Source organism: Cervus canadensis, chromosome 24, assembly GCF_019320065.1.
Source record: "Cervus canadensis isolate Bull #8, Minnesota chromosome 24, ASM1932006v1, whole genome shotgun sequence".
In the NCBI taxonomy this organism is placed as follows: Eukaryota; Metazoa; Chordata; class Mammalia; order Artiodactyla; family Cervidae; genus Cervus; species Cervus canadensis.
In genome coordinates, this window is record NC_057409.1 from 6,720,683 (window position 1) to 6,734,336 (window position 13,654).

Below are 13,654 nucleotides of genomic sequence, written 5' to 3' on the forward strand. Positions count from 1 at the left end.
CAGATTTTGCCAGTGGTCCCAGTAATGTGCTTTATAGGAAGAGAAAATCCAAGGTCACGGACTACATTCAGCTGTCTTATCTCTGGAGTTCTGGAGCAATCCCTTCCTTGGCTCTGCCCATCCTAGGGATCTTCCAGAGGCCCCTGCTCTGGACTAGTGCTGGGGGCTTGGAAGAGAAGGCTCAAAGGGTGCGCCTTTTCTCTTGGCTTTCTTCCATCATCCCAGCTTCCCAGAAGTGTCCTTTTGTCCCTAAGGATGATACAAGGGGAACCTAGAGGCTTCTACCTCCCCTCCATAGAAGAGAGATGGAATTATGGCTATAGAAGAAAGCCCCTGGCTCCTTTTCCATCAAAGCCCTGTATGTTCTCTTTTTTCTATTTCTCCCCATCAAAGAAACTCTCTGACTCAAGGCCAGCTTTCGTCCAGATTGTGGTCCTGGCATGGCACCTCCTTGGGTCCTGCTGATGCAGATTCAGTCCAACCAAAGAGGGTCTGTCGCTGTCTGAGATCGGGGTCCTTGTCTGTCAGAGACTAATCTGTAAGCCACGTGCCTGCAGGATGACCTTTTCTTAACTATGTACCATGTCTAACATTTCTTGGGGGCAGGGGGAGGAAGTTGCTTGAATATACTGGGTTTATATTACTAGGAAGAAAAGAAGAAGAAAGTGAAGTCGTTCAGCCGTGTCTGACACTTTGTGACCCCATGGACTGTAGCCTGTCAGGCTCCTCAGTCCATGGGATTTTCCAGGCAAGAATTCTGGAGTGGGTTGCCATTTCCTTCTCCATTCTATTAATAGGAGTAACCACTTACTGTGGGCCACAACTACTGAAACCTCAGTGCCCTAGAGCCCAGGCTCCACAACAAGAAAAGCCACCTCAATAAGAAGCCAGCACACCGTGACCAGTAGCCCCAGCTTACCACAACAAGAAAAAAGCCTGAGCATCACCAAAGATCCAGCACAGCCAAAAAATAATTAAATAAAATTATTTTTAAAGATTAAAAAATAAGGACTTCCCTGGTGGTCCAGTGGTTAAGAATCTGTCTTGCAATGCAAGGGACACAGGTTCGATCCCTGGTCCAGGAAGATCCCACATGCTGGGGAATAACCAGGCCCAGGTGTCACAACTACTGAGCCTGTTCTCTAGAGCTGGGGAGTCACAAGTATTGAGCCGGACTGCTGAGACCCCGTGCTCTGCCACAAAAGAAGCCACTGCAATGAGAAGCCCACACACCACAACTAGAGAGTAGCCTCTGCTTGCCACAACTAGAGAAAGCCCATGCACAGCAATGAAGATCCAGTGCAGCTGTAAAAATAAATAAATTTTTTTAATTAAAAAAAATAAATCTGAGGGAAACTAAGGCTGAAGGTGATCTGCTAATAATTAGTAACCTGCCCCCAAGATCTCATTGCTATTGAGGTAGCCAAGACAGGACCACATCTGTCTTCACAGCTTGAGACTCTTAGGCCAACGCTGTTCAATTACTATGTATTTATCTGTTTATAGACACGCTGCGCTGCTGGTGGGATCTTCATTCCCCGAAAAGGACTTGAACTCAGGCATTCAGCCGTGAGAGCACACAGTCCTAACCAGTGGACCACCAGGGAATTTCCCTAAATATTTAAATTCCATGTGTTTACACTGTTATAGAATAAAACTCTCACTTCATAATTTGCCTACTTGACTTGGTGTAGTCCTGGCTCCTCTCAAGAGGCAAGAACCACTTGTTCCTGAGGCTGTAAGTGGGGAAACAGCATTCAGCTTTTTTTTTTTTTCAACTTAAAGTTTAATACCATTCCTGTGATTGAAACGCAATTTTGGGGAATTTTTTAAAAATTAATTTCTTTATTTTAATTGAGGGCTAATTACTTTACTATATTGTGGTGGTTTTTGCCATACATTGACATGAGTCAGCCATGGGTGTACATGTGTCCCCCTTCCTGAACCCCCCCCACCTCTCCCCTCATCCCATCCCTCAGGGTCGTCCCACTGCACCGGCCCTGAGTGTCCTGTCTCATGCATCGAACCTAGACTAGCGATCTATTTCACATATGGTAATATACATGTTTCAATGCTATACTCTCAAATCATCCCACCCTTGCCTTCTCCCACAGAGTTCGAAAGTCTGTTCTTTACATCTGTGTCTCTTTTGCCGTTTCGCAGATAGGGTCATCGTTACCATTTTTCTAAACAAACACATTAAAAGATGCTCAACATCACTCATTATCAGAGAAACGCAAATCAAAGCGTTCAGCTTTAAAAAAAAACCGGGGTTGCAAAAAGCCCTAGTCGGCCCCAGGACCTCCAGAGTCTCCTGCAGTTGCCATTTACGCCCACGAGGGGGCAGCCGACTCTACGTGGCTTCAGGCGCGCCTCTCTTCCTCTCCTTCATCTCGCTGGCCTGGGAAAAGAGCCCGCCTCCTGGCCCATAAGGCCCTAGGTCGGAAAGCTCGCCTTCTCTTCCTGTTTCCCGTCATGGCGGTGAGTAGCTGATACCCGGGTTAGCTGTCCTTCATCCACCTCCATCCACGGCCGGCCGAGCTGCTGGGGGTTACCTCGCCCGCCGCCCGAGGAGAACGGAGCCCACAGTGCCGGCCGTGCCGAAACCGGCAGAACCGTGCGCGCCGAGGGCGCGGAGATGGACCTTGTCGCCTGTCTCCCCCCCACCCCCCAGGAGTAGGCTTCGGGCAGCCGCCGGAGGCCCAGGAACACGGCCCGCAGGCTGCAGCGAGGGCCAGCGGACCGATCGGAGGGGGGAGTCTGGGATGCGGGGTCCGGGACCTGTGGCTGCCCGCCCCGGGAACTCGACAGTTCAGCCCGGTGCTGGGGGAAGCCTCCGCCGGGTTCTCCCCTCGGGGCCGACCCCAGACTTTGGCCGCAGCCTCTATCTAGACGGTTTTCGGATGGAGTGGGGGGCGCTGCACAGCCACGTGCTGGCTGTTTTTTTTTTTTCTTCCCCCGCTCATCGGAAAAAGGGGGGCGCCTTCCGTCATCCTATACTTTGGGCCCCGTGGGGTTCACTCTCAAGCGTCTGTAAGTTTACCACCCGGTACCTGTCCTGTTTCTCTTACTCCGAACGTAGGGGAAGGAGAGACAAGACCCTCCCCGAGAGGCCTTCCTCGGTGGCTCCTAGATGAAAGGGTGATGATCGCTGTTAAACCTGTTAGGACTGCTTTGGGGGATGAGCGGAAAGGCGCTCTGCGTTTAGGCTGGCCACCGTGGCGGAGTTGAGGCGTGTTGACCGCCGCCGCTTCCCTTTTTGCAGCAGGATCAAGGTGAGAAGGAGAACCCCATGCGGGAACTTCGCATCCGCAAGCTCTGCCTCAACATCTGCGTCGGGGAGAGCGGAGACAGGCTGACCCGGGCGGCCAAGGTGCTGGAGCAGCTCACGGGCCAGACCCCAGTGTTCTCCAAAGGTGAGTGGTGGTCGGCAGCGGGAGGGCTGGCGGCTGGGGGATGCCCCGAAAAACGTCAGGCCCGTTTTGTACCCAGTGGGAAGGGGACAAGTGGCATCTCTTAAAAGTATTGCTTTCCTGAGCTTTGTGTGAGTCGAGATTAAGCTCAGACTAGCCCCAGGTAGAGATTTTTTCCAAGTTAGGAGAATATGCAGTCAGGTGGAAATGTTGGGAATGCAGAAAATGGCATTTGGTTCGATTAGCAGAGAGGATAATCTAGGCGAGGGTAAGAACAAGGATGCGTACCTAAGCTAACCTGCTTCACGCTTCAGATTCCAGCTCCATCACTTGCAAGTCTTGATTTCTTCCTCTGGGCCTCAGCTTTCTTATTTGCATACACGGGATGGTAATACTTTTATATAAGATTGTGGAGGGTAGACAGGGTTATATGAAATGCCTGCTGCCCGGCAAGCACAATGCAGGCGTTGCATTTTTTGTTTTTAGAGATTTGTTGCCTTAGGATAATGGAATATGGGGGTTCGCAGCCTGCCTCTTTATTAGCAACTGGTTTGTACAAGGTAGCTTCTCACAGCTTCTGTAAAATGGGGATAAGAGTACAGTAGGTTTTTAGCAAATATTGATTGATATAGAATGCTAATTTTTTTTTGGAATCTCAGAGATATGTTGTGGGAAGAGGAGAGTGCAGTGGCTCTATGACAACAGCTGACTCCTTGTTATCCCCACCTGCAGCTAGATACACTGTCAGATCCTTCGGCATCAGGAGAAATGAAAAGATTGCTGTCCACTGCACTGTCCGTGGGGCCAAGGCAGAAGAAATCCTGGAGAAAGGTCTAAAGGTGAGGCGTGTCTCTTCCTGGGGTAATAGTAGACAGCACCAACATAGCACATAGTCAGTCTTCCGATGTGGGGGGAACTTCTAAAGGGTTTTTCCCTGTGTTGGGGAAATCAGATGTTCCTGGCCAAGTTACACTGCATTGTGTTTGGGGGTCCTGAGTGTTGCAGGCTGAGCTAGATATTGGGGTGTTGAGTTGACAGGGAGTGATTTCTGCATTTTTCTCCTCAGGTGCGAGAGTACGAGTTGAGAAAAAATAACTTCTCAGATACTGGAAACTTTGGCTTTGGGATCCAAGAACACATCGACCTGGGGATCAAGTATGACCCGAGCATCGGTATCTACGGCCTGGACTTCTACGTGGTATGAGCACTGAGTCTTTCCCACTCCGGCCTGGGAGTGGGCGCTGCTCCTCTCTTTGTGCTATTTGGCGGTCACACGTTGGACTGGGGCTTTGAGTGTTGTCTGTCTTTGCTCCCTGGGGAGGATACACCTCATTGGTGGCAGGCGTGGGGGTGTAGCCCTGACTATGCACTATAGCTGGACAAAGATTCCTACTGTCGTGGTGCTTAGGGTCTAGGATCTAGTGAGCCCTGATGTGGCTCAAAGGTGGATGGAGGAAACGATTCCAGCCACTGAATTAACATTTTGAGAGAAGGTATTGAGGTTGCGTTTGGTGTTTGGGTTAGCTGTTCTTTCTCTGCTTCTTCCCTTAGATCTTGGGAATGGGGTGGCTTCCATCTGGGGGCATAGAAGCAGGTTTGATGATGGAACTATTTGCTTGGGATGGGAATTTCAAGGTAGACATGACCATTTGTGTCACTGTGATATTTTGGCCCCCCAAAATCAAAGTAAATAGCAAAACCCTGAAGTCCTGACTAGTGTAAACGTGAAGGACGGCCTATTAGATTTGAATATCCAGACAGACTGAGTTCGGTGCTCACAGGCACCACAAACCTTTAATTAGAAGCACTTTTGAGCTGAAGCAGAGGAGAGAAATACAACTATTTCTTTGTGCTTCTTGAAATGTTAAGATTTGTACAATGTACATGCTGAAGTAAGATTTTTTCATCTGCTGTTTTTTTAAATAAGCAGTCTGGGACACGGGAGCAGTGGTGACTCCTTGGCCACCACTGGGAGTTAGGTGTGGGGAGAGGGGAGGCGCTGGGAGGCCAGCCTCCAGAGCAAACCTGTCGAGAGGTGATGAGTCGTCCAGGATGCTGGTTCCATCAGACCTTGGAGTCATGGGTCCCTTGCACCAGAATTCACGGGGCCACCAGGTGACTCTCGAAGATCGATCGCTCCAGTGTGTGAGTCTTGTCCGTCTGCTCTTGACTCTGAGCTGGCTAGGTGACTGTTGGTTATTCCTGGGACAGGTGCTGGGTAGGCCAGGTTTCAGCATCGCAGACAAGAAGCGCAGGACAGGCTGCATTGGGGCCAAACACAGAATCAGCAAAGAGGAGGCCATGCGCTGGTTCCAGCAGAAGGTAAAGCTTGACCTGTCTCAGGTGGAGTGGCGGAAGGTGGTGTTGGTGAATGGAGTTGGGATGTGGGGATGCAGAGCCTAGCACCCTTTGGCGGGTAGCTCTTTTAAAGGTAGAACATTTGGGCAGCTTGGCAAATGGGCTTCCAGGGTTTGTGGTTTAAAAGAACACCCAGAACCAGGCTTCTCCCCAGCCCCGTGAATGCAGGTAATTGGAAGGGGAGGAATGTGACTTTTTTAAATAGGAACCCCTTTTTCTCAGGGCCCAGTGCAGTTGAGCATAGTGGAGCGACTGTTAAACTGGCCAGCTTGCTGCTTAGGGATATGGGATTCCAACAAAATTCATGTATCAGATTTGATTCTCGAGCGTTAGCCATTGCTGCAATCATTACTGTTACCTCCTGTTCTGAAAAAATAAAATCTCTTCTCTTTCAGTATGATGGGATCATCCTTCCTGGCAAATAAATTCCCGTTTCTATCCAAAAGGCCAATAAAATATTTTCAATGAAATGTACAATTACTGTTGTGTGTTCTGTGCAAGGAGCCTGGCCCTATTCAAGTCCTTGGACCTCAAGCCACTTAAAGCTTCGATGGGAATAGCTGGTAACCACCCTGACTTCCCCTTGGACGCCAGTGCTTCCTGGCAGACCCCAGGCCGAGAGCTTCGCGGCACTGCCCGTGCCCACCGCCCCCTTGTTGGCAGGCTGTGGTGCCGTGGCCCGGTGGAAACTGATTGTAGGGGGGCGGCGTGGTTGGGGCTGGGTTTGAATTTAGAGCCTTGATTAAAGTGGGGTGCAGGGCTCCCCTCTGCCCAGTGATTCTGCCGTCCACTAGGGCTTTTACCAGCACTGATGTCTGAAAGGATCAGAGTCTTTGATGTGGTGCTTTGGGGTTAAACACTGGACTTGTTTTTTCCTTTAAAATGAGAATCTAGGGTTGATGAGAATGTAATTAGAGAAGGGGGTGGTGGTCTTTGAGACCCATTGGCTGGATTTGATTCCCCTCCCTGCATCTTATTAGCTCTGTTACACCTTAGATCTGCGTCAGCGTCCCATCTGTATTGTGGGGGCAGTGATGGTTAACCTCCTTCAGGGTTAAGCGGTTTAATATTTCTTGATTGCTTTAACTTGCACCAGGCACATAGTGCTCAAAAAGGATTAGTTTTGTGCTACTGTCGTTGAGAAATGTTACTGCTACCAGAGTGCCCTCCTTTGATATGAAAGTGGGACCTTTGTCTGTACTTTTCCAGGTCACCGAGACAGTGACATTCAAAAGTCACCATTTCTCTATTGGACATAATACTTGGCCAGTGGTTCTAGTACAAGTTAACTCAATATCGTCACTTGTGACTAATGAGTTCAGTTGTCCCTGGGCCACCTTTTCATTGCTGTTAAATGGTTCTTTAATTTATTAGCTGCCTTTGTAAGGTATTTTTAAACCTGGAGGTTATTTGGTATACCTAGCTTTTTATGAAAATGTGGCTTGCTTTGTTTTCCTGATAGTCTTATCCGTCAGATCCAGATGCTTGAAGGGGAGGATCTTGAAATGTGTTAGCATAAGCTCTGTTTCACTAAAAACATCAGCATGCATTCATTTCTCAGCCTTTTACTGTGGGACTCCACCTTATAAATGGCTTCACTGTTTTAACATCTCTATACTAATAACTACAACTGAAATAAATATCTTTGAGAACAAACTAACTCTTGGTGAATATATTGGCTATCTAGTACTGGGTGCTGTGGAAGTCAGAATATTTTCTAGTGATGGGAGTGTGTACTCATTTAAATAAAGCATTGCAGGAAAATGAAAGGTAGAAAGTCTCTAATGGTATTGCCATCCTCTGCGCTTGGCTGTTAGCCACTTGATGTGTGGCTGTGTTTTTAAGTTATTGTGGTACTTCCTATTTAGTTTAACAGTGTACATGCCCACCCTTCATTTTGTCCTGCTGACTTGTGAGTGAGTTCACTTCCCATTTAAAAACTGCCTAGGCTTCTGGCCCAGAGGGAACAAAGGCCCTCAGGAGTTTGAGGAATAGCTGGGTTTTGCTTCTAGCTCTAGCAGTGATGCTCTAGGTGAGTGAGTGTGAACACCTTGGGAGCTGGCACAGGCGAGGACACATCCCTAGCCAGTTTGGAGCAGCAGTGCGGGAAAGTGTGCCACCCCAGCCCCTCTAGTTAGAGGCGCGTGTGTGTGCGTGCTCAGTTGTGTCTGAGGCTGTAGCCGGCGGGCTTCTCTCTGTCCATGGGATTCTCCAGGCAAGAAGACTGGAATGGGTTGCCATTTGCTAGCCCAGGGGATCTTCCCACCCCAGGGGTTGAACCCGGGTCTCTTGCATTGGCAGGCAGATTCTTTACCATTGAGCCACTTGGGAAGCCCTATTAGAAACTCGGCTTCCAAACACAGAGTCTGAAGCACTGGTGTTTGCTGGAATTGCCTGGGGAGCGGTCAAAACTACTAGACCCCACTTGAGACCTGAATTCCTTTTAACAAGACCTGATGGTGATGTGTATGGACCTAAAGAGTAGAAGCGTTCCCCACATCCTAATGTCAGAGGGAGGGAAGGAAGGCATAACGTCCGGGGAGGTTTCTAATAAAATGTAGTCTTCCAAGGTTCCTGCTGTGTTTGTTTTTCTCATTTCCTCAGCTGCTTCCCGTGAAAGCTTACCTTGATGTTAGGTGACTGCCCCCATGCTACATGTGGTTGCAGAATAAGGTGGTGTCCCTGGCGGGCATCTGGCTGTGTCCCAGTTTCAGGCCCGGGGACATTCAGGCTCAGCTGAATGTGTCCTGCAGCTGGTCTTTAGGACAGCTCTCAAACAGGGTCGATGTTGCCCATCCCCATCCTGGGGTATTTGTTGTAGGTAGGCTTTTGATTCACATTAACTAGAGCTGCTATTGACACTAGTACCTGGAGGTAAAGGGTATCAAACATTCCACCATTAGAAAAGTTAAAGTGTTACAACAAAAGAGCAGCATATGGACTCTTGTGACCCCATGGGCTGTATGTAGCCTGCCAGCCTTCTCCAGGCAAGGATACTGAGTGGGTTGCCATTCCCTTCTCCAGGGTGGTCTTGACCCAGGGGTCAAACCCAGGGTCTCCTGCGTTGCAGGCAGATTCTTCACCAACTGAGACGATCACAAAAATGTGTGAAGCACTGTGAGGGTAGGTACAGGGTGGTTACTGATGACCTCGGCTACATGATGGGGTCTGCTGTGCAAACACTAGGAGGTCCTAGTCTGGTTGAGAAACTTACCACAACCAGAGAGAGCCAGGGTGGGCGGGGGGATAGTAGGTCAAATCAGACCTGTGAGGAGCCTGCCATTGGAGGCTCCACCTGGGTTATGGTAAAACAGAAACAAAATTGTTATACAAATTGAAAATGTAGGTATCATTTTGATTCCTGCTTTTTTCTCCCTCTTCGCATAATATGTTCTCATGTCCTAGTGGCTTCATAATACGCCATTCCTTTAGATGTATAGGCTCTACTGCCTTAATCTATGCAGCCAGCCCCAAATGCCAGGAATGTCAGTTCCTTCCATGGAACCATCCCAGTAGAAGCACTTGTCCGTGTGTCCGGTGAGTGTAAGGTTCTTGAATCTTCAAGCTGTCAGATAGTATCATATAATTTATGGGCTTCCCAGGGGGGCTAGTGGTAAAGAACCCACCTGCCAATGGAGGAGACATAAGAGATGCGGGTTCAATCCCTGGTTCGGGAAGATCCCCTGGAGAAGGAAATGGTAACCCACTCCAGTATTCTTGCCTGGAAAATTCCATGGACAGAGGAGCCTGGCGGGCTGCAGTCCATGGGGTCACATAGAGTCAGACATGACTGAAGTGACTACACGTAATTTATGCTCTGCTTCTGCCAGCACTGTGATCAGAGGCAAGTAACAGCACACTCTCCTTTCTGGTACTTTATAGCAGAGCCTGTTTGATGTTGTGCTTTTGCCCTTTCCTGCAGCTTAACCACACATGGAGTTTATCAGTCCCAACCTGTTAAACTCCGCGTGTACACTGAGACTCTCTAACCAACTGTTGGGTAAAGACTGCAGTGAATAGGCTGTCAGAGGGGTCTGAGTCTTAAAGGGTTAAGGCCCATGCTGTCTGGGTGAGTGGTGAGGTCAGGGCCCAGAAACCACCCACAGTTGAAGCTGCCTGCCACTGGGGACCTGGCTGGTGCCTGGGGGTGCAGAACACCTTTAGTGCAGCTTGTTATGGAAACCGCAGTTGCTGTTGTCAGGGGGGAACCCAGCCTAAGGCACCTGGGGGCACCGGGGGACTGAACTTGACTGTTCAAGGTGCAGGTGCAAGAAAGCTTAGGAAGCAAATGCAGATGGTTTCTTTTTACAAATTTGAGCAAAATGATGTGTGATTGTACCAATTAAGGACCTTACGTAACATGATTTTAGGATTCTGTTTCACAATTATATATTTATCACTATTGATGTGATTTGTTACGTGATAAATTTTCAATAGTTAGAAAAATCTGAAAGTAGCTTAAAAAGGCAAAGATATTAAACAACTTAAGCAGAAGTGACATTTTATTTATTTATTTTTTTAGTTCTACCAGTTTATTGCTACCAACCCATCTCCCTCCACCCTCGTCCACATTTTAGACTCCCCCAGTTACTCTACTGAACACATTGCTTTGATAACATGACTTCTAACCCTTTAATACTACGGTGACTGCCTCTGGAAGTATTTTCCTTATAATAGTATTTCCCTAAGATAGTATTTCTATTTTTTGCTTTAAAAGTATTTCTATTTTTTGCTTTCCTTGTTTTTAAAAAAGCGTGTGCAACTTCTTATGAATCTATATGTAAAAAAGAGTGTAATTCTATGAGAAAATACGGTTTACATTATCTCTATTTTCAGAATTCCAAATTTCTTATTGTACTCCAAAATGACCGAAAACTGTCAGGTAGTTGAAAACCACCTATTGAGGGACTTCCTGGTGGTCCGCTGCAGGGGGCATGGGCTCGATTCCTGGTCAGGGGACTGAGTTCCCACATGCTGTGTGGCGCAGCCAGAAAAAAAAAGCATCTATGGGGGGGGTGCGGAAGGGCAGACTGGTTCTGCTTAATCATTGCATGGTACCTCAGAGTGGATCGGAGCACAGAATTTGGAATTTAAGCCTGTCAAATCCCTTGCAGGTCCCTGGCAGATAGTATAGGCTTGTTTTCCATGAAGCGTCCCACTGGCTGCTACTTCAACTGTTTTCCAACTCTCATTTTAGGAAATAGCTGTGTAGTAGTTGTTATTCTCAGAGTGGTGGTCAGGCACACACCAGGGGAGGGGCATGCCTTCCCAGATGCTGGTTGGGATTCTTTCCTGACACACATATTAACTCATTTGGTTTTCATAGCTCTGGGAGGTGTTACAATAATGAGGACATAGAGAAGGGTATAATTGCCCAAAGTCACAAGTAGTAGTGGTAGAACCAGTCTTCAGATGAAGGCAGTCAAGACTCCAGAACCTTGAGACCCGCTGTCTTTTCTGTACAGTTTTATAGCTCTTGTAATAAGGGTAAGCCTTTTTGTAGCTTCTGTTGTAATAAGGTTAAACCACACATCTGCCCCTTGACATATGCTTGTATCGAATTTTTCTTTAAATTAGGTTGACCAACCCACAAAATGCTGGCCTACATTTTCCAAGTCCCCAAGAGGGCTGACAGTCATAGAAACAGAGTTGGTCTCTACTTTTCAAAGACTGGGTCTATAGGGACAAACGCCCAACTAACAGCTTAGTCATAATTAAAGGAAGAAAGGTCTTCAGATTGCCAGATGTGTGCATTTTGTAGCTGGTGTTCTGTAACCTCAGACTCGAGGCTGTGTCTCATCACGTGCTCCCAGTGTCTGGCCATCAAGATCGGCTCAGATGCAGCACAGCCAGTCAGCCACACTGGCCGCGACTGCCAGGGTGAGCCCTTAGACAAGTCAGCCAACCTCTCTGGGCCTAAGGTTTTGTGTAAAGTAGGTCAACACCTACCTTCCAGGGTTATTTTCAAGAATTAAAGGTAGTAAATGCAAATCGCATAGTGTAGGAGTTGCTATCAGGATGTGCAGTATTACAGGTTTATTGAATGTATATTTGTGGCCTGTGGTAGGCTTCAATGGGAGAGCTTTTGTTCTGTGACTTGAGGGCTTCTCTTTCCTGGAGAGGAAAGAAGATGAGGATGGTGGTTATTCACTGTAAAGGCACTGAGCAAGCTCAGACTCGGGGTTATCTTCAGAGAAGTGGGCCTTGAGAATGACAACTTGCAGAGGAACCAGGTGCAGCTTGGTTCTCTCAGTTCAGCGTTTCTCTCTTGTCATTCATTCAGCAAATACTCGAGTGCTTACCTAGCTGATGCATGACATTGAACCAGACAGGTAACAGTCCTTTCTGTGAAGTGGACCAAAGTACATGTTTCTCCTTGCTGCACTTTTTAGACAGAAAAAAAAATCCAGTGTCCTTTTTTAATGTTATAAATAACGAAGTAGGGTTCTTCCCCAGTGCTGCAGTATGGTGACATTACCTGTGCTTTCCCAGATCATCCCTTATAAACATGGAGGGCTGGAAATTGCTCCTCCCGAGGGCATTCCAACCCTCTTCTTCCCCCTCCCCCAGTACTGAAAAGCGCCGCATGAGATGGGTTCTAGAGGTAGCTTTGCGTTCACAGAGCTCAGTTAAGTGTGGTCTAGGGCTACCTGCATCAGTCAGCCATGAAAAATGCAGATTCCTGAACTCCACTCAAAGATTTGAACTTGCTGGGGCTCAGAAATTCACGCTGTTACAACACTGAAAGTTGAGACTCATTGTTCTGTTTGAGTTTTTTTTACCACAAAAGTATTTTAATATTACCACTTATTACTTACATATATACTCACCTCTGGAAAATATTTCATGAAACCATAACCTTTACTACAGGTAATGCATTCTCAATTTATGGTTTGTCTGTTAATTTGTATTTTTTTTTCCCCTAATGCTGGTTCTAGCCCAGTGAATCTGCATTTTGAAAAGGCCTGCTTTCTAGGCTAGTCAGTTGTGTTTCAATCACAAAGTCAGAACTTCAGAGCTAGAAGAGCCCTCAGAGGTTATCTGAGCCTTAAGCCTTGTCCAGTACTGGGCTGGTTACAGGAGAATCACATGAGACATTTGTTTAAAATATAAATTCCAGCCCCAACCCTAAAGCGCTTAGAGTAGGATATAGGCTTTTTTTTTTCTTTTTCTTTTTTTTTAATATAACAAGCTTCTGAGATGATTTGTGTGCACAGTCAGATTTGAAAGTTCTAGTATGTAACCCTTACGTTGTGAAGGCTCTCCAGAATGAGAGGATTTGAGTTTGCCTGTGTGTATATAGAGGACAGAGTTTCTCAATTTGTAAACCATCTTTAAATAATTTCTGAAGTACTATTGGTTACCAGATGTTTTCTTTAAAACTCATAAAAGAACCTGTCACTGAATTTACAGGTTTCACATGTTTATTTTATTACTTGTTTGCTCTGTGAGGCTTGTGGGATTTTCGTTCCCTGACCAGGGATTGAACCCAGGACCATGGCAGTGAAAGTGCCGAGTCCTAACCACTGGACCGCCAGGGAACGCCTCTACTTTTATAATAATATACTAAATATAATATACCAAATAGATATGTAACTGTCTTTAAGAAATGTGTCCTGCTCAAGTCACTTATTCTGTAAATTTTTTGAGTGCCCACTCTATGCCCGACACTGTAAAGTTTTTAGGATACATCAGCAAACAAAAACAGATTTCTGCCTTCGTAGAGCTTTTAACTTTTTGGAAGGAGATGGATAATAACGCACAAGTAAATTATACATTTTATATGCTATAAAACAATGTGCACGGTGGAGAAAAGAAAAAGTAGTGTAGGGTGAGGGGGATGGGGAAGGTGGTCAGGGTGGGGCCTCAGTGAGATCTGAGAG

At 47.0% G+C, this 13,654-nt stretch overlaps 1 protein-coding gene and 1 non-coding gene across 3 annotated transcripts; one reads left to right on the forward strand and one right to left on the reverse strand.

Annotated features, from left to right (window-relative positions):
* Positions 1 to 2,365: 2,365 nt before the first annotated feature.
* RPL11 (ribosomal protein L11) lies at positions 2,366 to 6,245 on the forward strand. Of its 2 annotated transcripts, XM_043445571.1 has the most exons (6): positions 2,373 to 2,481; positions 3,266 to 3,416; positions 4,146 to 4,252; positions 4,480 to 4,611; positions 5,625 to 5,735; positions 6,167 to 6,245. In XM_043445571.1, the coding sequence occupies exons 1-6, from the start codon at positions 2,476 to 2,478 to the stop codon at positions 6,194 to 6,196; spliced, it is 537 nt and encodes a 178-aa protein (XP_043301506.1). In that variant the 5' UTR covers positions 2,373 to 2,475; the 3' UTR covers positions 6,197 to 6,245. The 2 variants fall into 2 exon arrangements, with proteins under 2 accessions (XP_043301505.1, XP_043301506.1); XM_043445570.1 differs by having other exon boundaries at positions 2,366 to 2,481; positions 5,625 to 6,245.
* Positions 6,246 to 13,239: 6,994 nt separating this feature from the next.
* TRNAE-UUC lies at positions 13,240 to 13,312 on the reverse strand. Its single transcript has one exon. It is a non-coding gene; the product is annotated as a tRNA-Glu (tRNA).
* Positions 13,313 to 13,654: the final 342 nt, after the last annotated feature.

Coding starts and splice junctions, on each gene's coding strand:
- RPL11 (XM_043445570.1), top strand. Junction 4,253..4,479: donor TCCTGGAGAAAGGTCTAAAG/GTGAGGCGTGTC, acceptor TTTTCTCCTCAG/GTGCGAGAGTACGAGTTGAG. Junction 4,612..5,624: donor ACGGCCTGGACTTCTACGTG/GTATGAGCACTG, acceptor TTCCTGGGACAG/GTGCTGGGTAGGCCAGGTTT.